The sequence below is a fragment of the Pecten maximus genome, chromosome 4 (assembly GCF_902652985.1).
Source record: "Pecten maximus chromosome 4, xPecMax1.1, whole genome shotgun sequence".
In the NCBI taxonomy this organism is placed as follows: Eukaryota; Metazoa; Mollusca; class Bivalvia; order Pectinida; family Pectinidae; genus Pecten; species Pecten maximus.
Genome location: NC_047018.1, coordinates 3,790,436 through 3,813,718, shown reverse-complemented (window position 1 = coordinate 3,813,718; position 23,283 = coordinate 3,790,436). Strand labels below are relative to the sequence as shown.

Genomic DNA, 23,283 nt, shown 5'->3' with positions numbered 1-23,283 from the left:
CACACCACGTGACAGAAGGGTATAGGTTTATACACACACACACCACGTGACAGAAGGGGTATAGGTTTATACACACACTCCGTGACGGAAGGGGTATAGGTTTATACACACACACCACGTGACAGAAGGGGTATAGGTTTATACACACACACTCCGTGACGGAAGGGACATTTAAGCATAAATATAGGTTTATACACGCACAAGTAGAATATGCGTGATTTTATTTATAATACGAGTGAGCTATTTACCAGGTTATCTATTGCATGTAAACATATACAGTATCCCAGTCCTCACAATCTTTTATCTCTAAGCTCTAGGTGACTGGGGTAAACCCTAGATCAGATACGTGGTCACTTGTTACAAATATAGCCGATCGGACGGTGGAAACAAGAATATGGTCATGTTATGCAATTACAGTATCGACCGAGTTCACCTAACGTCGCCATGAAATATGTCACCATTATAAGTACATAGAATTAAAATTCGCAATATATTATAAATATAGTTAATCAGTCTATCATGTACGTTTTCATTCTTTGAATATAATGCAGTTCTCTCCTTGGATTAGTTGCCGTATTAAGCAGAATTTCGACTTTGGGGTTTTGACATTTTTTGACAGATATCTAACAAAACCATGGGCACAATATTCCGAATACCAGACAATTTGTGTTTATGTATAACTGGACACTATTCAGGTGTGTCACATTTTCCCAGGAGTTAAATACAGAACTTCATTGTGTTTGGAAAAGACTTTCTTTAATGCTGCAAGTGTGCATGTTTACTATTGTCCATGGTCGGCTACCCACGGTTGATTACACTATACTACACTTATCACAATAAGTGTAGCGTGGTGTAGTGCAACCAACCGTGAATATCCGACGATGACCATCGACCAGTCATGTCGTTAACGAAATGTTCCCATGTAAAGTAGTGTTAAACCACGTAAAAGGAGACCTTGACGGAAATGTCTGGTCGTTAACATTGATATGACCTGGGTGTCTACCTTGACACTGAATTTAATCATACAGGAGTGCATTTATCTCCGCTACTTGATGGAAATAGCTTTTAAAGTCTTCAGCCCTATCTCCTTATCTCAACAGGTCCTGAACTATTATCACTCTAGTTTTGTCATCATTTGCATTTATTGAATAAACAAATACATTGTGCATTATAAACTAATCTGTATACTATCAGATATATCAGGGCACAACACCAGATGAACATTTCAGTCATTTATTAATTAATCGTACATGTTATATATAAATAGATATACTGTATCATATGACTATTAACAAATGGTATAATATTATTGCAAGTTGAAATGTGTTGTCTCAGTATTGCTGCAGTGTAGCTGGCTATTGTTATCACCTCCCTACACATACAATACCGACAATATACCAGTGGTAACTTAATAGGTATTTATCACCTCCCTACACATACAATACCGACAATATACCAGTAGTAACTTAATAGGTATTTATCACCTCCCTACACATACAATACCGACAATATACCAGTGGTGGTAACTTAATAGGTATTTATAACCTCCCTACACATACAATACCGACAATATACCAGTGGTAACTTAATAGGTATTTATCACCTCCCTACACATACAATACCATAAATATACCAGTGGTGGTAACTTAATAGGTAATATTAATTGATCTCATACTTCTTTGTTTTAGAAACTTGTATCAAAAGTCATAGCACTGTTTCTTATCTGTTGTTTGAGAAACCCGTATCACAAGTCATAGCACTGTTTCCTTTTTTGTTAAGCTGTCTGTTACAGGATCAAGGTACTGTTGACAGACTGAACATAAAAGTTCACCAACACAAGGATAGCAGAGTTGTTTCCCCTTATGTGTCAACGTGCTTTTAATGTAAGACTTGTATGTATATTTTTATGTATTCAAATTAATTCATGAAATATCGACTGAAATAACAGATTACTGATTCTGCAGTATGAACAACGCCTTATAATTCAACATTTTAAGCATATTGCACTAAAGCAAGGACCAAATACCACACCAAGACAACCTTTGTAGTATAGGTTAGCCTAAATATACTTAATACATATTAATAAGACTGTCAAATGTAGGAGATTGTTTTGTTTTATACATTCCAATAACATAAAGTTAGCATATTAATGTGAATCTTTCTTTGTTAATTATTTACACATACAATTGTTTTATAAGTTAGAACATATGGACTAGTCTTCAACAATCTCTTTTGAAGTTTGAGATGCTACATGTAAAAACAGTTTCTGTACATATGGAGGTATATCCCTGTCCCAGTATTGTCAGACTACTCTGGTTTCCTCCTACATGTAAAAACAGTTTCTGTACATATGGTGGTATATCCCTGTCCCAGTATTGATAGCCTACTCTGGTTCCCTCCTACATGTAAAACAGTTTCTGTACATATGGTGGTATATCCCTGTCCCAGTATTGCCAGACTACTCTGGTTCCCTCCTACATGTAAAACAGTTTCTGTACATATGGTGGTATATCCCTGTCCCAGTATTGCCAGACTACTCTGGTTCCCTCCTACATGTAAAAACAGTTTCTGTACATATAGTGGTATATCCCTGTCCCAGTAATTCCAGGCTACTCTGGTTTCCTCCTACATGTAAAACAGTTTCTGTACATATGGTGGTATATCCCTGTCCCAGTATTGCCAGACTACTCTGGTTCCCTCCTACATGTAAAAACAGTTTCTGTACATATCGTGGTATATCCCTGTCCCAGTTTTACCAGACTACTCTGGTTTCCTCCTACAAGTAAAACAGTTTCTGTACATATGGTGGTATATCCCTGTCCCAGTATTGATAGCCTACTCTGGTTTCCTCCTACATGTAAAAACAGTTTCTGTACATATGGTGGTATATCCCTGTCCCAGTATTGATAGCCTACTCTGGTTTCCTCCTACATGTAAAACAGTTTCTGTACATATGGTGGTATATCCCTGTCCCAGTATTGCCAGACTACTCTGGTTCCCTCCTTCATGTAAAACAGTTTCTGTACATATGGTGGTATATCCCTGTCCCAGTATTGCCAGACTACTCTGGTTCCCTCCTACATGTAAAAACAGTTTCTGTACATATGGTGGTATATCCCTGTCCCAGTATTGCCAGGCTACTCTGGTTTCCTCCTACATTAAGACCACTTGCACATTCTTCATTTGTTATTTTTTTAATGCATAGATCATACATAAACACAACACCCTTAATTTGGAGGACAACTTTTTCTGCTTAATGAAAGCAATTATATCTAAGAACAAAGAGCTCTATAATCACGATGCAGCTTAATTCTTGGTAAATTCATATTTAAAATGTGCTATTGTGCATCTTTTGTTTAATCCTTTGATAAGTCAACATGGTATCACTGAACTCTACCACAGTCTGGTCATAACCACAAATATACAGCAAACTCTTCCTCAAAATTACACAGGTAAGTGTACCATTGTAAACCTTGGATGGAAGAAATTGCCAATTCTGTGTCTTAAGTCATTATCATAATTGTGAATATTCCTGCATTGATACTAAAACTTTTCAGTCCACAGATGAATTCATTTTAAAACTATATTTTCTGTGATGTGGTACCCTAGTATATGAAATTCATTCTGTTTAAGATTCATTTTAAGCAGCCCAAAAGGAATTTCTGCCTATATTATTGTGTGGTCATGAATTTCTATATTGTCATGTAAAAGAATGATTGAAAGACATTTGACTTTACGCTATAGTCAGTGTTCTGTGCTTCAACACATCCTGAAGTGTTGCTTCGAAGCCATCCATAGCTACTATTTGTCCAATATATCTTAACGTGCATATGTCAAGACATCTTCTGGCCGGGAAAGTAGGCTGAGGCTAATGGTGGTTGTGTAGTCCTAGGCACAATGCCATGCTGGCTGAGTCGGATGGCGTTGTTTGGAGGTAAAACACTAGGCTGTATGGGAGGTGGAGGAGAATGCTGGACCAGGCCTCTTAGAGGGATAACATCGTCACGCTTCTGTAGGTATTTAGGATCTAACGGAGGATCACTATAAAAACAGATAAAACATGGTTATAGATATGTGATGAAGTTACACTAACCAAGGTATTCAATTTGATGTTACACTAACCAAGGTATTCAATTTGATGTTACACTAACCAAGGTATTCAATTTGATGTTACACTAACCAATTAGGTATTCACTTTGATGTTACACTAACCAAGGCATTCAATTTGATGTTACACTAACCAAGGCATTCAATTTGATGTTACACTAACCAAGATATTCAATTTGACATTCACCAGAGCAGTGATCAAGCCTACATGATTATATATATAGAAAATATTTCAATTTAATGACTTAAAATAGATTCCTAGGGCTGTTGGTGCTTACTCTGGTATCATCCTGATGATCCTTTCAGAATAGGAGTGACACTGTCATAAAACCTTTTGACTACAGTAGAGATTTTTGATATCTAAAATAAAACCATTTGACTACAGTAGAGATTTCTGATATCTAAAATAAAACCTTTTGACTACAGTAAAGAGATTTCTGATATCTAAAATAAAACCTTTGACTACAGTAAAGAGATTTCTGATATCTAAAATAAAACCTTTTGACTACAGTAAAGAGATTTCTGATATCTAAAATAAAACCTTTGACTACAGTAAAGAGATTTTTGATATCTAAAATAATTTTTTTTTGACTACAGTAAAGAGATTTTTGATATCTAAAATAAAACCTTTTGACTACAGTAAAGAGATTTCTGATATCTAAAATAAAACCTTTTGACTATAAGCTACAGTAAAGAGATTTCTGATATCTAAAATAAAACCTTTTGATTACAGTAAAGAGATTTCTGATATCTAAAATAAAACCATTTGACTACAGTAGAGATTTCTGATATCTAAAATAAAACCTTTTGACTACAGTAAAGAGATTTCTGATATCTAAAATAAAACCATTTGACTACAGTAAAGAGATTTCTGATATCTGTTTGACACATATTTCTTCTCATGGAAACTATTCTGTTCCAGTGGTCAGTTTCAAAACTAAATACGCAAACCTGACAACCAACCTGACAACCAACCTGACAACCAACCTTACAACCAAAGGAGAGGGGAGATGTGTACAGCCCATTACCTGATAGTGTAAGACTAACTCAGTCACAGCGTTATACAAGGAATACATTGTCCGATACCCATGGTTGTTTACACTACACTCCAGTCACAGCGTTATACAAGGAATACATTGTCCGATACCCATGGTTGTTTACACTACACTCCAGTCACAGCTTTATACAAGGAATACATTGTCCGATACCCACGGTTGATTACTCTACACTCCAGTCACAGCGTTATACAAGGAATACATTGTCCGATACCCACGGTTGATTACTCTACACTCCAGTCACAGCTTTATACAAGGAATACATTGTCCGATACCCACGGTTGATTACTCTACACTCCAGTCACAGCTTTATACAAGGAATACATTGTCCGATACCCACGGTTGATTACACTACACTCCAGTCACAGCTTTATACAAGGAATACATTGTCCGATACCCACGGTTGTTTACACTACACTCCAGTCACAGCTTTATACAAGGAATACATTGTCCGATACCCACGGTTGTTTACACTACACTCCAGTCACAGCTTTATACAAGGAATACATTGTCCGATACCCACGGTTGTTTACACTACACTCCAGTCACAGCTTTATACAAGGAATACATTGTCCGATACCCAAGGTTGATTACTCTACACTCCAGTCACAGCTTTATACAAGGAATACATTGTCCGATACCCACGGTTGTTTACACTACACTCCAGTCACAGCGTTATACAAGGAATACATTGTCTGATACCCATGGTTGATTACACTACACTATTACCTGTAGGTCAAATCAGTAAAAATCTTCATTCCAATTAAATCACTCAATAAATAGAAACCAATCAGCATAACCCTTTCAGAATAAGAACTCTTCACTTTAGAGGGAAAGTATTAAAAAGTGCATGTAACAATATGGCTGCACCCTTGAAGGCATGGCGATTCCATGATAAACATACAGTGGACAAGAAGACCTACAGGTCTTTGGTGTTTTAAACAAGTATAATCTAGTACAGTAATGTTTTTTGGGATATGTTAGAAACACTCCCTCCAAGAGCCCTGGTGTGCATAGCATGTTATTTGTGCGTCATTAGGCTAAACAGAATATCGAAACTGAACAATGACTAGGCCGTGTTCATATAGGCTGAAATGCCTGATAACCCGCTTTTCCACCACCTATACTTGGAAGACATCTCTGTCAGACAAAAGGATATCAATGATATTCTGCTGAAATTGCTAAAACCGATATGCAGTTTCTGTAATGAGTATATGTTATCTTCTATCTGATTGGCTGAAATTCTGATAGGAAAATGTGACAGAGCCAATCCAATTATCTCTATTGAAACAAAGATTTTTCACTGAGTTGATCACCAACAGATGATAATTGTAGTGTTGTGTAGTGCAATCAACCGTTGGTATCCAACGATGCAAAGAATAATGTCCGACACGTACTCGTGTCAAAGGCAGGCAGTAAAAGGTTTTATTGCCCTTGTTTTTATCTATTTTTTTCTTTCACCTACTTTTCTTTATCTCCCCCTGATCCGCCAGACCCTGTAGAGTGGTTTGGCCTGATCTCTTCAGGAATGGGGACAGGTGGCATCTTCCCTTTGCTTGGCATGGGTTGGGGAAGTCCACTTTTCCTGGGGTTGCCTGGGTTGTATTGTACCTTTGGAAAAGCAATACGGCAGGATGACATTTAAAGGAGAATGTATCTTGTTTACATGCACGATATTATTGATTAGACAATAAGCTATTATTATCATTGTTGAATACAGTAAACCCTTCTTTGGTGTAGGCTGTAGCATTCAGAGAAAAAACTTTATAGTTCCGTAGGAACTCCTGCACATAACACATGTTGATGTCGATGTATTAAACAATTCAACATTTCCGGTTTAAAATACTGTTATAAAGTCTTTTTAGTAAGTTATTTTTTTATATCCCAAAAAGTTTTTAAGTATTTTCTAGTTTGTGTATTTCTACTATCCAATAATAGGACAAACATTTCCTCGTATTAATTTGTACCTGTTGATGCCTGTGGGGATTTGGATATGACCTCGGAATAGCCACCCCAGCACTGTGACTCTCGGCATGTGATCCTTGGGACCCATAGCTAGAGGTACTATAATTATGCTGCCAAAACAAATTCAATAATCAGGCATAAATACATTATATTGTATTAACTGTTGCCCCAATAAGAAAACTGTTATTAAATTTGGAATCTCAAATTATCAGAGTTGCTTTTGTGGCAATGAATATATGACTTTACTAAAATATTTACTTGTGAAGTACATCAATATTACACTCCATGGAAGTTAATGATAGCGTTAAAAACAATCCGATATCACTACACTAATGAAGAAATTACAAACCATAGCTGAGGAAGGCCTGAAGTTGGTAGTAGCTCCTGGCATCTCAAACATGCCCTGTCCTCTGGTGATTCACTTGTGTCTCGTTGATCTGTTTATTCAACCACTGTATCACTAAAACCAACAATATTGATCAGAAAATCTCAAAACTACCATCTGATAAGATAGTTCACATCAAACAAGCAGTTTTATTTCCTAGATGTCATCAAGATAAGCAGTTTTTATCTAAATTCATAAGTAGTAAAAGCTCTTAGAGGGATTCACAAGATTTCAACAACTATGTACATCTAGGAAATTTGAAGGACAAGACCATATGGATATTTGAAGCACAAGTCAGAGTAACAGGGAAGGCGCTGTCAAATTACATTAATTTTCCATGTACACAAACTGAAGTTATTGATTACCAAGCTGAAATTACACAATTAGATAATAACATATAATAATACTCAAATCTTAAATACAAACCATTTTCATTTGTTTTCAGCAACTGACGACTTTCTTCTAATTTTTCCATTGTTCCCTTGAGATTTTCATTCAATTTATCACTCTGAAAATAACCAATGATTGACATTTTAATGCTAAAATATGATTTAAAATCATACAATATATCACCATTTGATAATCAGATCCTGTAGTCTCAATGCTCTATCAAATATAAAATCTACTACTAATGTGGCAGACTTGTTTTCTAGTTTAAAACTTTCACATTAACTTCACAAACATACATCGACAATGAATAATTGAAATCAGTACATTGTATATTGATTACATTAGGTAGTAAGACATGCATGACAATTTGCTAACATCTGCTTGGTCATTTAGGACTTGTTGGAACAAGTTTCAGGGAATAGACAAATGGCAAGCTACATATAACAATTGAGAGAAGTTGATTACAATACTGTCTAGCAGGAAATTTTCCCTGTCATTATATTTGGTGATTTCGCCATAAAAACTATAAAATAAATTTTGGCGGAGAAAGATCTGGAGATTTCTCCTAAGCGTGGGGTTTTTATTTGGCGTTAGCATATATTACCAGCATAATGAGCATATTCAAATTCAAATTCTTTTATTGCATTTAGCTTTACAGCTCATTTGCATTGTACAGATGTAATAGTACAAAATTCAGTTGGCGTACATACGGGACACATGAGCATATAGACAATTCTATTCTGTACAGAAACCAGGGGATTTACTAAAGTAGTGCTTTTTGTTCATGCATAGTATCCACAAACTAGCTACATGTAACAGCAACAGACAAAGATAATGAATAGCATAATGATGTGTGTTTAATATCATCGACCATCTATTGTATGATACGTATATGTACAGGTAACGTGTTAACATTAATCACATTGTAGATGTCTTTGTTTTCACAAAAATGAATCATACTTTTAACTTGCTATGAAGGGACCCGGCAAAAAAAAAGATGAGTATATAATGCATATAGAGAATACAGGTAAATCATGGACTTATAACCACAGGCATTCTTTACACATGACTGATTTGAAAGGTAGACGTAACTAAAATCAAATAAAATCGTCCTGGGTTACTTATTTTCGCTCGTGAATGTTCTGCCTACAGTTGCCAGGCAACAACCAACAATATACAACACTTGTTACTCACCGGAGTATCAAAGCAACAGAGGAGTTATCAAATGTGAAGATGAAATTTTCACGTCATTTTAAATATTTCTTGGGTTAGGGCTAAACATGTCATTATAACTTGACAGAATGATAAATTCTGTTGAATCAAGGGACTGTTACTGAGTTTGATGATAATCAGATAATATTTGTGGGAATGATTGCATGGAAACAACAAAAAACATTCTGTTGTTAATCGAGGGGCCATAACTCGGTTAAATAACATCCGGCAAAAGTGGCAATCAAACATGGTCTAGCCCTTAAGGCTTTAAAACTTGTTACCATGTTTAATGAAATTCTGTTGAGATTTATTGCTGTTACTGCAATGAAACGAGGCATGACAGACAGACAGCAGGATGGACAACCAAAATTAATATCCTCCCTTTCATTGAAAGCAGGGGACAAATTAGTTATCAATGACATGCAGAGTTAGACATGAAAATACATTGTCAATGACAGGCTGTGTGGTCTAGTTCAATACCTCTTCTGTTTTTTGCTTGAGATTATCCTTAGTTGTGGCCAAATCTTGTCTGAGTCGCTCCAACTCATGATCCTTCTCTCCCAATAACTTTTCCTGTTCTGTGGCTATCTGATTCCTCAGCTTAATCTACAACCGTAAATCAAAAATCTTACATATTTGTTGTAAACCCTGACAACCGTAAATCAAAAATTTTACATACCGTATTTGACCTAATAAGGGCGCCCCTACCTTTTTTCAAGGAAATAAATCTTTGATTGAGTGTCAAAATGGTGTTCAAAAGTAATAATTCATGTGAAATATTTTGCTACTTTATGTGTTCAATTTTCTTCAGCAAATTAAGTAACTGGAACACATGTTTTCGCCACATTTTGTGTATTCCTACAGGCTACAGATGACATGTCAGTGCAAAGAGCACCCAAAACTAAACACACATGTAAATAATAACTTACCATCTTTATTTGAAGATAAAGTAAAGACTTCATTCTTGTTGATAAATAACTTTTGTTCAGAACAGAAAGCTAGTAAAAGACATTGTAAATCAATTATTAGGTCAAAGAAAACGATGTCTAATATGATCTGGGAAATCACCTGTTTCTATAAATAGAACACAAAAGAGTTCCATTTAAACATAAATGGTGGAACACACGTTCTCTGGTCTAAAGATCAGCTGGCATGGTTTACAAGTTTACAGGAGTATTCAAGTGATGTTTAAGCTTAATATATGATAATGAATAGATATCTTCATCTGGAATATTTTTATGACTGAATATTTAACCGTTTCCACAACCTTGGGTATTCTGCTATAAGGTATAGTCTGTTTCATAAAACTTCAGAATAACTAATCTTAATAAGGGCGCCCCCCACTGTCAATTACCCGCGCCCTGCGCCCTTATTAGGTCAAATACGGTATCTGTTGTAAACCCAGACAACTGTAAATTAGAATTTTACATATCTGTTGTGAAATAACATCCTCTTTTTTTCTCCTATGGTCAAATTTTTGTTTTGCTCCAAACAGTTCTCTATCATATGGCATATTGATTTCAGCCAAAACAACTATTTTCTACCATAAATTGTTTGTCTCAAAATTCTTCCTATCAAGAATTTTAGAAGATATACAAGGAATGTCTGTAATTGCTATACATGTGTATTAGTGATTCAATCATGAGAAATATTAAATGTTACCTTTGCGTGATAGTTTTTAATCTCTCCTTGTAATTTCTTGATGATCTCATTGCCTTTCATCAGCTCCTCTGACATAGCTCGTACTTTGTTTTCTAATTTGTGAATATCTTTACTTTTGTAGTCCACCTCATCTTCAAACTTTCTCTGAAATTGTACAGATATATGGTAAAATCTAAACGAGTGATGACTGCATTGAATGTACTGACACAACCAGTAATCTGTATCCTACTTGTGTTACAAGGGCGGTGATTGGCTGTACTTGAAGTAGGCAGAGTTTGAATTAAAATGCTGACAACACTGGGAAATGAAACATAAACTCAGCACATGGTTTGTATTCACCCATGTCCACATTGATTAAATAATGACAGAAATATGGATTTGAAATATCCAGAGGAACAATAATATCAACAGCATTTACTGTTTTTTGCTTGACCAATCAAGTTCAGATTGCAGGTACAACTGTCGCTACCCCTGACAAGTTTGTGTACCATCATAATCAGGCCCACCGTTAGTACTAGAACTGCTGCAACTAAATCCATGATCTTTATCGGCATTGGTGTCGGCATTTAACTGAAGACGCGGTTTACCTTGCAGCCAAAGCTGTTATGCGTTAAAAAGTAATTTCAGTTATAATCACATCCATACAAACTATGATCACATCTAGCAGGGGCCGACTAGGCCTAGGTGTTAGTTTGTCACACATGCCTACTCGAATTATTCAAGCCAAAGCAAGGTTGTAGTCAGGAATTTCTAGAATATGCAACAATATTTTGTTTTTTTTTCTAACCCGAGAAGCCGCCTAGTAACTAATCAACCATCGTTATACAAAATCACAAGGATATGGTAATTTAAGCAAATACTGCAAATTTGAATCCTCCCTACGTTGGGAACCCCTGTAAATGCCCAGATACATGTGCATAAGTCAGTGTCCTTGAAGCCCTGCCTACTTTAAGCAAACTGTCCAATGAGGAGATGTTTTACTCTCAGAAGCTGGGGTTCATTGTATTGGATAATGTACTATTGATACTGTTCGCAATAGTGTTATATTTCATCGTCCACAGATAAGAGTTCAACAGCAGTAATACTTGTACACAATGAGATAAACTTTCAGGGCTCACCTTTTGGTCCTGTTCAGACCCTAAGAGATCAGTTGACCTTGCAATGACCTGCTCTTTGTCTTTGACCTCCTGTTCAAGAACGGCCACACGGGTACTGAGCTGATTGATGACTTTCTCCTGTTCATGATATTCTCCATCGAGGGATGTGTTCTGTTTCCTCAAACCCTGTAGTTCCTGTTTGGCTCGCACATGCTCCTCCTCTAATGCTGATAACTTGGATTTCATTTCCCGAATACTTGACTCAGACTTGTACTTACGGTCTACTAAATCCTAAAAGGAAACATAGAAAACACCTAAAAACATTTATATCTCATCCAAGTACTCTTTTATTTTTGCAAAATTTGTAGCCATGTGATCAATCATCAATTGATTACTTATTTTTTTATCATTATAAAATAAAGTTAAGACCCCCAAATACAAAAGCTTTATGCATGGATATCAATAAGAGAGGAATATTAAGAAACACCGATAACAACCTTTAATATGAAGAAGACATTTGCTCAAAATCTTAATCATTTACCCATTTATTGACACTCCCAGAAGGGGGACGACACCTTTTCTTTGTCAATACCACAAATGAATATACCTTCCTATCAAAGTGATATAGGGCTTCGGGTAAGTAGCTACTAGACCGTTAGCTGTCAAATCATAAAAGAAAGTCAGAAACCTTACAGGTCAAATCACGTCAAATAGACAAGACTGAATCAAAGTCTTATTTTACAATGCGAAAAAAAACATATTAGGCCAAGGGTCTGCCGGAAGCTCTGCATTGTAAATTAAGATATCAAACAAAATCTGGAGGGAGGTTAAATACCACAACCCAAGTCTCTAGGAACAGCTGTGACACTTCATTACCTTATTGGAACCTTCTAAGTCATATAACTTTGATTCCATCTGTTTCACAATTTTCATGTGAGCCTGTTCCATATCCTTGCGATCTCTGTCCTGCTTCTGTTGATAATTACTTTGCATCTGAAAAACACAGGAGGCCATACACATTCTTCTTGTATCATATCCAAATAATGAAGGAAGTTGTATTTTCTCTATCGTCTATCATATATAAGATTTACATTTTAAGTCCATGTGAAAATAGATTACTGGAAATATCAGTTGTGAGGCCATTCTCCATTGTTAATGCCAGAAGCATTATTTTGTTTCTTTCTAGCAGTTCATATACAGTTATATACAGCCCTTGTAAAATAGATTTTAGAATAATATGCACAGTCTTAGATAGTCTTTCTATCAAGGTATGACACATTTTTATACCTGTAGAGTCTTTTCCTTCTCTGTAGCCATCTCATGTTTATGTCTGGCAGCCAGGTCGGTTAGCTTAGCTGTCCACTCAGCCTTCAAATGGTCCAGCTCTACAGACTTGGATGACAGTGTCTATAGTATAACAAAGGATGTTAGCACAGATGGAAGGTCGAAATCATGGACGGATTTGTTACAGTACTACAATGATTGTGGATTTGTTACAGTATTACAATGATTGTGGGTTTGTTACAGTACTACAATGATTGTGGATTTGTTACAGTATTACAATGATTGTGGATTTGTTACAGTACTACAATGATTGTGGATTTGTTACAGTACTACAATGATTGTGGATTTGTTACAGTATTACAATGATTGTGGATTTGTTACAGTATTACAATGATTGTGGATTTGTTACAGTATTACAATGATTGTGGATTTGTTACAGTATTACAATGATTGTGGATTTGTTACAGTACTACAATGATTGTGGATTTGTTACAGTATTACAATGATTGTGGATTTGTTACAGTACTACAATGATTGTGGATTTGTTACAGTATTACAATGATTGTGGATTTGTTACAGTACTACAATGATTGTGGATTTGTTACAGTATTACAATGATTGTGGATTTGTTAGAGTATTACAATGATTGTGGATTTGTTACAGTATTACAATGATTGTGGATTTGTTACAGTACTACAATGATTGTGGATTTGTTACAGTATTACAATGATTGTGGATTTGTTAGAGTATTACAATGATTGTGGATTTGTTACAGTATTACAATGATTGTGGATTTGTTACAGTAATACAATGATTGTGGATTTGTTACAGTACTACAATGATTGTAGATTTGTTACAGTATTACAATGATTGTGGATTTGTTACAGTACTACAATGATTGTGGATTTGTTACAGTATTACAATGATTGTGGATTTGTTACAGTACTACAATGATTGTGGATTTGTTACAGTATTACAATGATTGTGGATTTGTTACAGTACTACAATGATTGTGGATTTGTTACAGTACTACAATGATTGTGGATTTCTTACAGTACTACAATGATTGTGGATTTGTTACAGTATTACAATGATTGTGGATTTGTTACAGTACTACAATGATTGTGGATTTGTTACAGTACTACAATGATTGTGGATTTGTTACAGTACTACAATGATTGTGGATTTGTTACAGTATTACAATGATTGTGGATTTGTTACAGTACTACAATGATTGTGGATTTGTTACAGTACTACAATGATTGTGGATTTGTTACAGTACTACAATGGTTGTGGATTTGTTACAGTATTACGATGATTGTGGATTTGTTACAGTACTACGATGATTGTGGATTTGTTACAGTATTACAATGATTGTGGATTTGTTACAGTATTACAATGATTGTGGATTTGTTACAGTATTACAATGATTGTGGATTTGTTACAGTACTACAACGATTGTGGATTTGTTACAGTATTACAATGATTGTGGATTTGTTACAGTACTACAATGATTGTGGATTTGTTACAGTACTACAATGATTGTAGATTTGTTACAGTACTACAACGATTGTGGATTTGTTACAGTATTACAATGATTGTGGATTTGTTACAGTACTACAATGATTGTGGATTTGTTACAGTACTACAATGATTGTGGATTTGTTACAGTATTACAATGATTGTGGATTTGTTACAGTATGACAATGATTGTGGATTTGTTACAGTATTACAAGGGTTGTGGATTTGTTACAGTATTACAATGATTGTGGATTTGTTACAGTATTACAATGATTGTGGATTTGTTACAGTATGACAATGATTGTGGATTTGTTACAGTATTACAAGGGTTGTGGATTTGTTACAGTATTACAATGATTGTGGATTTGTTACAGTATTACAATGATTGTGGATTTGTTACAGCACTACAATGATTGTGGATTTGTTAGAGTATTACAATGATTGTGGATTTGTTACAGTACTACAATGATTGTGGATTTGTTACAGTATTACAATGATTGTGGATTTGTTACAGTACTACAATGATTGTGGATTTGTTACAGTACTACAATGATTGTGGATTTGTTACAGTACTACAATGATTGTGGATTTGTTACAGTATTACAATGATTGTGGATTTGTTACAGTACTACAATGATTGTGGATTTGTTACAGTACTACAATGATTGTGGATTTGTTACAGTACTACAATGATTGTGGATTTGTTAGAGTACTGCAATGATTGTGGATTGGTTACAGTATTACAATGATTGTGGATTTGTTAGAGTACTGCAATGATTGTGGATTTGTTACAGTATTACAATGATTGTGGATTTGTTACAGTACTACAATGATTGTGGATTTGTTACAGTACTACAATGATTGTGGATTTGTTACAGTACTACAATGATTGTGGATTTGTTAGAGTACTGCAATGATTGTGGATTGGTTACAGTATTACAATGATTGTGGATTTGTTAGAGTACTGCAATGATTGTGGATTTGTTACAGTATTACAATGATTGTGGATTTGTTAGAGTACTGCAATGATTGTGGATTTGTTACAGTATTACAATGATTGTGGATTTGTTAGAGTACTGCAATGATTGAGGATTTGTTACAGTACTACAATGATTGTGGATTTGTTACAGTATTACAATGATTGTGGATTTGTTACAGTACTACAATGATTGTGGATTTGTTACAGTACTACAATGATTGTGGATTTGTTACAGTACTACAATGATTGTGGATTTGTTAGAGTACTGCAATGATTGTGGATTTGTTACAGTACTACAATGATTGTGGATTGGTTACAGTATTACAATGATTGTGGATTTGTTAGAGTACTGCAATGATTGTGGATTTGTTACAGTACTACAATGATTGTGGATTTGTTACAGTACTACAATGATTGTGGATTTGTTAGAGTACTGCAATGATTGTGGATTTGTTACAGTACTACAATGGTTGTGGACAGATATACAATCTATAGAATCTTTTAATGACATTTATGACTAAAAAGTAGTATGATATTTGAGTAAGTGACTTCTTAGGATTTCACTGAAGGTGATGATGGTGCAGTGCATACTGTTATAGATTTGGATCTACTGTTATAGATTTGGATCTACTGTTATAGACATTGCTCATCACTTTCTTTCCTGAATTCAATCCAATTGATATAAGTAAAACTTAAACCAGCCACAGCCTACATGATATAATCAATGCACTACTGCTCCAAAAGAACAATAGCAGTGAACTTGATTTTTATTTACAAGATTAAACACTAAGTTTCTGAAACTGTCTCCACAAAAGATTACATTATACATTTGTCAATGTATGTATTCCAATATAATTGTAACTTGTAATTGACAGTATTTATCTCATAATAATAAGCACAGAAGGCCAACAAGTAGACTTTGACTCAAAGTATGGGGTGGGCTTAATGCAAGACTATGAAATAACATTTTTAGCATTTTTTTTTTACTGAAATGTAATAATAGTTATGGATTGGTTTTTTTTACCAGGCTTACTGTTAGTCATACTGACCTCATGTGTTTGCTGTAATACTGATAGTCATACTGACCTCCTGTGTTTGCTGTAATACTGATAGTCATACTGACCTCATGTGTTTGCTGTAATACTGATAGTCATACTGACCTCCTGTGTTTGCTGTAATACTGATAGTCATACTGACCTCCTGTGTTTGCTGTAATACTGATAGTCATACTGACCTCCTGTGTTTGTTGTAATACTGACAGTCATACTGACCTCCTGTGTTTGCTGTAATACTGATAGTCATACTGACCGCCTGTGTGTGTGCTGTAATACTTATAGTCATACTGACCGCCTGTGTTTGCTGTAATACTGATAGTCATACTGACCTCCTGTGTTTGTTGTAATACTGATAGTCATACTGACCTCCTGTGTTTGCTGTAACTTGTGGTTAAGATCAGCATCTGTGTGCTCCAATCTCTGTTGTAACAATGCATTGGTATCCTGTTGGGAAGAAGTTATAGAAATTATACACTCAGGTCACAGCCACAAAATAAGTGCTGGATATTGGATGTTAAAATTAGATTGAGATGAATTGAGATATTCCACAAAGTATTGTGATACATGTACACTGCAACTTATTGCAGAAGCTGTAGCAATGTTGCTGGACAGCTATAAATCACAATTACTTGGCCCCTCTTTTATCCAAAAAATACAGTGTCCTTAGTCTAGTGCCTTTTGGGTATAAAATACATACAAATTTGCTGTAAGAATATATGGGATTGATTATAATGCATATATTTTATAATGGGCTTAATGATTTTTAAATAATCAACTTTTAATATACGGACATCAGTTCTTTATTTGAGCAGTGGTGAGAATAATTGAACTAGATATTATGATGAAAAGTTTTATTTTTCCCCCAGACAGTTTTTATTGTGTCACAATTCATGCATGACCCTGGTGTAAGGCTTGCAACATCATTATAGTATACTATATGGTGACATCTACCAGTTTTTTGCTTTCTAACAATAAAATATCTTTTATAACCACTGCAGGTCTATACACTTAACACAGTAGCAATATGTATTTACCCTCAGCTGCTTCAGGCAATCTGCTAAGTATTTCTTCACGTCAGAATCAGTACCAGGGAAAAACTTGAGACTGAGGTGGGTCAGATGTTTAAATGGATTTGTCTCTATCACATTCAGCATTGACATAGTTCTATCTCCACTTACTGAACTCTGAGACACAAAGTGAAGCACAAATCTGAAATAATTAAAAGTAAACACAATTACGTAATTTGTCTTGCCTCAGATTTGCTACATTTGTTCACACATATATGTACAAATGTATTTATTTCTTCAATTTTCTCAGAAAATTGCTTGCTTCCAGGTCATATGAATACTAATTTTGTCAATGAATTCATATATATTGTACTGTGATGTGCATATACTGGTACATACTTTGGCATTTCCTTGTGTTCCTCTCGTAGGCACATATCCAACAGATCTATAAATTTCTGAGGGAACGCTGCGAAGTCCACCAATAGGCCCTGCTGCATCTTTAAACTGTAAAAAACAGGAAATGTTATGTACCGAGACCTTTGACGAGCACACATTCCTGTATCAGCTACAATTAATTACTAGTAGCAAACTTATTAGCATTCGAATGTTCCCAATTTTTCAGGGATATTTTTAGGGTGGATTTGTATCCACTAAACTTCATTGAAATAATCAAATTTTATTGATGAAATATTACTTAAAATAATCTCATCCACTTTCTTCCTGAAATTCTCCCTTAACATTCATGACCAAGGAAGTCAGAGGTAAAACGACAAATCATCGATCAATAAGAATTTGAACAACACTACTGAATGTGACTGTTATACAAGCATATATACTGAGTCTTGCTTAAAGCATTAGATGTCTCCTGCTGGCATGGCCCCCCAATAACTTTTACATATACACTCTAATGATTTATAAACTTGTTGCCTTTTGGTGTTAATTTGGAAAATTGGAAAGTATACAATTATCTTATAACAGATTTCAATGTAATAACACAAGAAATTATATAAAATACAAGTGTAATTATATCAATGGAAGTTAGATTTTTTTTATGAGATTTTATGGTCCTGTTGAGGTGTCTTAATTAGTTTGATCCAAATTTAAAGCCCTTAAGGAATTTCTATGAAGCCACTAGAGTGCTGACAAGGATTTTCTAAAAATAGTAGTGACCATGACCCAACAAACCTGAAACTCATAGATGTCCTTTGTAATTGTGTGAAGTTGAATTTCCTTTCTAATTGTGTGAAGTTAATTTGATCACAATCCTTCAAAAAAAGAATCTGCTAGAATGCTGACAAAGTTTATGTAGATACATGCATGTACACAGACAGACAGAGAAGAAACCTAAATGATTCCCATAAAATTCAACAGGTTTTTTAATGTTTAAGGAATTGTATGAGACCTGCAAATAAATCTACAAGCCCAGAAATAAGGAATTTAAATTTACATCCCTCATTTAATTTGTTTAAATTGAAGTGATTACCTTTGGAAATCTTCTTCCCCTATTCGCAGAGTGTACAAAAAAAATAAGTCCTTTTCATCTGTCATTTTAACAACAAGCTCCTGTCAATAACAAAAAAAACCTTTTAAATACTTTTAAGTACTGTGAAAAAAGAATTCTTGCATTTATCTAGGGAGCTGTTTTGTATGCATCACTCATCCATCATATGATGCATATATGTAAAAGTTATAACAGTATTATATGTAATAGTCAAGAAATAAATACATGAATAATACTACAATAAAAATTGTATTATCAATAATTATCAATAACACTGAAAGCATACTTCAGCATATATCACAACCAGTGTACATGTATGATTTGAGTGCGACGTTTCCGTAACTACTCATTGCCTTCATCAGACAAATGACCACTTATAATTATAAGCTAGCAGCAATATACACTTTGGTGTTGTGTACCAGATTGTAATTAAATCAGCAGGTCTTCCCATCTACACTATAATCTAGCTACAATCAATGCAAGGTGGCAAACAGTTTACAAGTTGATTTGGCTAATCTGAGAGGTCAATTTGACCACTATATGTGCATATATGTGTAGAAGTTGATTCGGCTACACTTAGTTTATAACCAGTAATAAAATGTACAAGTCTATATAAGGCTCCCTTGTCCCAGTTTTGAACTGGCTATTGCACAGTATCTACAGGACTTCCTTCACCTGCTGCTTAAAAAAAATTTTCTTTCTTCTTCTATCTAATTCTTAGCGGTTAGTATGATTCCAAGCGCTTTGTCAAGGAGCTCGAGCATGTTGGTAAAGAGCTCGAGCGACACCATGTTGCATAAAATTAATTCTTCCTCCTTTTGGATCAGGACCAATAGACATACTTTCTGTCAGATCTTTCCCATATATGACACGGTGTTCCGAGTTCAAAACTAAAGGTCCTAGAATTTGAATGTCTGCAAGTCACCTGGAGACATTGCAACGAATGAAACCAGTCAACTCCATAATGGGTAACAGTTTCAGTGGATTCCCCTGTTTATGGCTCTTGGGTGTGCAGTACATTATATATTCTCTGCAGTAGGGTACAGGTAAATACATACCTAAGCAGGATGGCTATGAGGTGCTTTTTAGATTTTTGGGTGGGTGTTTTCATGTTTTGTTGTCCCCAATTACAAGCACATCACACTCCAATCATAAGCTAGTATTGGTTGTGATACATACATACCAAAGTCTATTCACATTAATATTTAATAACCTGAAGATTATGTTTCATTATATTAATAACATTCAGTTTGAAATACATGTATATTCATAATTTGCTTCCATTTTGAATTTATAAGCTTGAAAGCTCAACCAATGCGATTTATTTTTTGAAACAGTATATATATACATATCGTGATCAATATTCCATTAATTTTTCAGGTTACAAACCTTTTTATGTAAAGGTGAAGATACTGTTTGCAGCTCCATTTTTAAATGCACATACATGCGTCTGAAAAATTCAAGTACATTGTATATATACTTAATTATATAATCATATACACATTTAAATACATAAAATACTATTATGTAGCGGGACTGGACTGGGTCGATCATCGGTGAGCAGGTAGCTCAATATGGTAGAGCATCCGGCTAGTTTTCGGAGGTCCCGGGTTCGAACCCCGGTCTGGCCGCTACATTTTCCCTCTCCTGTTACAATTATAGCGAACTGGACTGGGTCGAACATCCACGACCAGGTAGCTCGATTGGTAGAGCATTCAGCCAGTGTTCGGAGGTTAAGTGTTCAAACCCCAGTCTGGCTACTACATTTTCTGTCTCCTATTACACTATGATACACATTCCTAGTTCAGCCCTTCAGTAATTATCTGTAAAGAGTAACTGGTTAGTTCTAATCAGCTTTCCCAAAGCAAGCATGTTTCAGTTACTGTAAAAAGGAGGAATCTGACTTTTTGCATCATATAATTAATATCCCCAAGTTAGATTCAACATCCACTATATTTACTCTCTTATACTCTTCAATACAATTAATATCGTGGACTCTGTCTAGTTATTATCATTAGGCCCAGTCTTATTATTTATTTACTTTTTTTATTTAGCCTACCAGATCCTATCTAAATATGCTTACCTGTCCTCGCGGTCCGGACATTTGAATACAACCGGTAACTTTTTGGTAAACAGTTCGTCTGCCATTGTAAATATCTATGTATTTAATGTAAACAGTACGTTAAACCATCACAATATAATATAGAATCCCGACAGATACGTCAAACAGCTGTCAAATACTCGAAGTCCCACTGACAAGAGAGGTATTTACGATCATGGCTAGTCTGAATCCGTCCTTTGGATCCGATTCAAATTTGGGTTACACATGTCGATGATCGATGTCACACAGGTCTGTATACAACAGTCTTCAGATATGTGGAGACATGCGCCGTGAAAACAGCCAGATACCTTCCAATGTAATTGTTCCCTTGTCGGAATGTTCAGACATGTTCAAGCTGCCCGCTCGGTCAATGTATATTACGAATTTAATCACTGAAACAAATGCCGAAACGAAACGAAACAATTGGAAGTTACATTTTTATTGTGATGTATGTCGACTTGTCGGTCGGTATTGTTGACTTTATTTTTAATGTAAACAAAGTCACGGACTTGGGCTAGAGCACTCTCTATGTTAGATTCTATATTTAGCCCAGATACGTCCCTGCTAAACCCGACCGTGATGATTTGCCAAAGCAAAATAAAAAGCGGGAAATATTTAAACTAGCCTACATGGGCTTGACACATTCCTAATATAACCCAGAACCCTGTACGTCTCTGCCCATTATGACAAAGAATATCACAAGGGTGTCCGACCCGTATTTTGCCTAGGCAGAAATCAAATTTTGCCTAAGCAGAAATCTAATTATTGCGTAGGCAAAATTCGATTTCTGCCTATGCCTAGGCAAACATTTTTAATTATGACATCCTTCCCGCGCCATAGTACAATCCTTATATTTACATCAAACAAATTATTTGAATACAGTACGAAGAAAATGAAATTAAGGGTATGTTGCGACGTTGGTAACTACGTACGACAGCCGTGGTTGCTATGATAATAAAGACTAGTTCTAATGAATCTATGTAAAGACACCAGTATTGTTACAAAATTTAAAGAAACAACTCAATATTTTTTGTTTAATACCTCTTACGTTTTAATTAATTGATATATTCACAATCCACAATTTCCGTCTCAGATTTTTTTCATATCGACTGATGGCTAATTATATTATAATCTAGATAGTTTGCGTTTTCCCCATTCAAGACGGGTTTACCCAACAATGGCATATCAAAAGACGGAGTGTCATCACATGATGTATTGATCTCCATACATTTAAAAAAAACTTTCAAACATTGGTAAAAATTTGCGCGAAAAAGTCAATAAAAGTTATGAAATGTAAAGCGTTTTTAGAAAAAGGCAGAACTATCCAGTTTACATTTTCTTAGACATTCAGAGTTGGAACATGAGGAGAGACCAAGAGGGAAAACGTGAACTTGTGACTGGTTTTAGTCCTGATTATAATGATAATGATAAACGTGAACTAGTGACTGGTTTTAGTCCTTTATAATGACAATGATTGGCTGATCTTATCTGTGTCGTTTAATTTCATAGTACAGATTATAAATATACTAACTAACTTAATTGTATACTAATATAGACAGTATTTTGTTATTTCTATGCTGTCCATGTTTAGGCCACTATATTACATACATGTGCATTTATAATAGTACTAGACCAATAATAGTGTAATGAATCCAATGGGAGACATGAATATACGATGTAGCAATGATGCAATAACCCGTTAAAACAAAAGCTACAATTTAAACGTGTTACTAAACTTACTGAGCTATTTATCACGTTAAATGTTTGCCTAGTAACAAATTTAACGCGTTAAATTCCAAGTTAACATTTGACGCGTTAATAACGCGTTAAATCTTAAATTTTATATTCAACGCGTTAAATTGTTTGAGTTTATCTCGTTTTTGACATGAACGACCTTTCATAAGACATCTCTGATACGTGTAACTTTACACCAAGACTGATGTCTGGTACCATTCAGATCTT

The 23,283-nt window shown here is 35.0% G+C and overlaps 1 protein-coding gene across 1 annotated transcript; it reads right to left on the bottom strand.

Moving 5' to 3' along the window:
- Positions 1 to 1,219: 1,219 nt before the first annotated feature.
- LOC117325005 (spindle assembly abnormal protein 6 homolog) lies at positions 1,220 to 21,678 on the bottom strand. Its single transcript, XM_033880874.1, is given in 17 exon segments — positions 1,220 to 4,041; positions 6,628 to 6,773; positions 7,130 to 7,237; positions 7,477 to 7,530; positions 7,532 to 7,587; positions 7,939 to 8,020; positions 9,595 to 9,720; positions 10,777 to 10,920; positions 11,895 to 12,164; positions 12,750 to 12,866; positions 13,161 to 13,280; positions 17,079 to 17,156; positions 17,747 to 17,921; positions 18,119 to 18,223; positions 19,203 to 19,282; positions 20,610 to 20,670; positions 21,304 to 21,678. Coding segments are annotated over 17 exon segments (1,995 nt in total). The 5' UTR covers positions 21,369 to 21,678; the 3' UTR covers positions 1,220 to 3,833.
- Between the last annotated feature and the right edge of the window lie 1,605 nt (positions 21,679 to 23,283).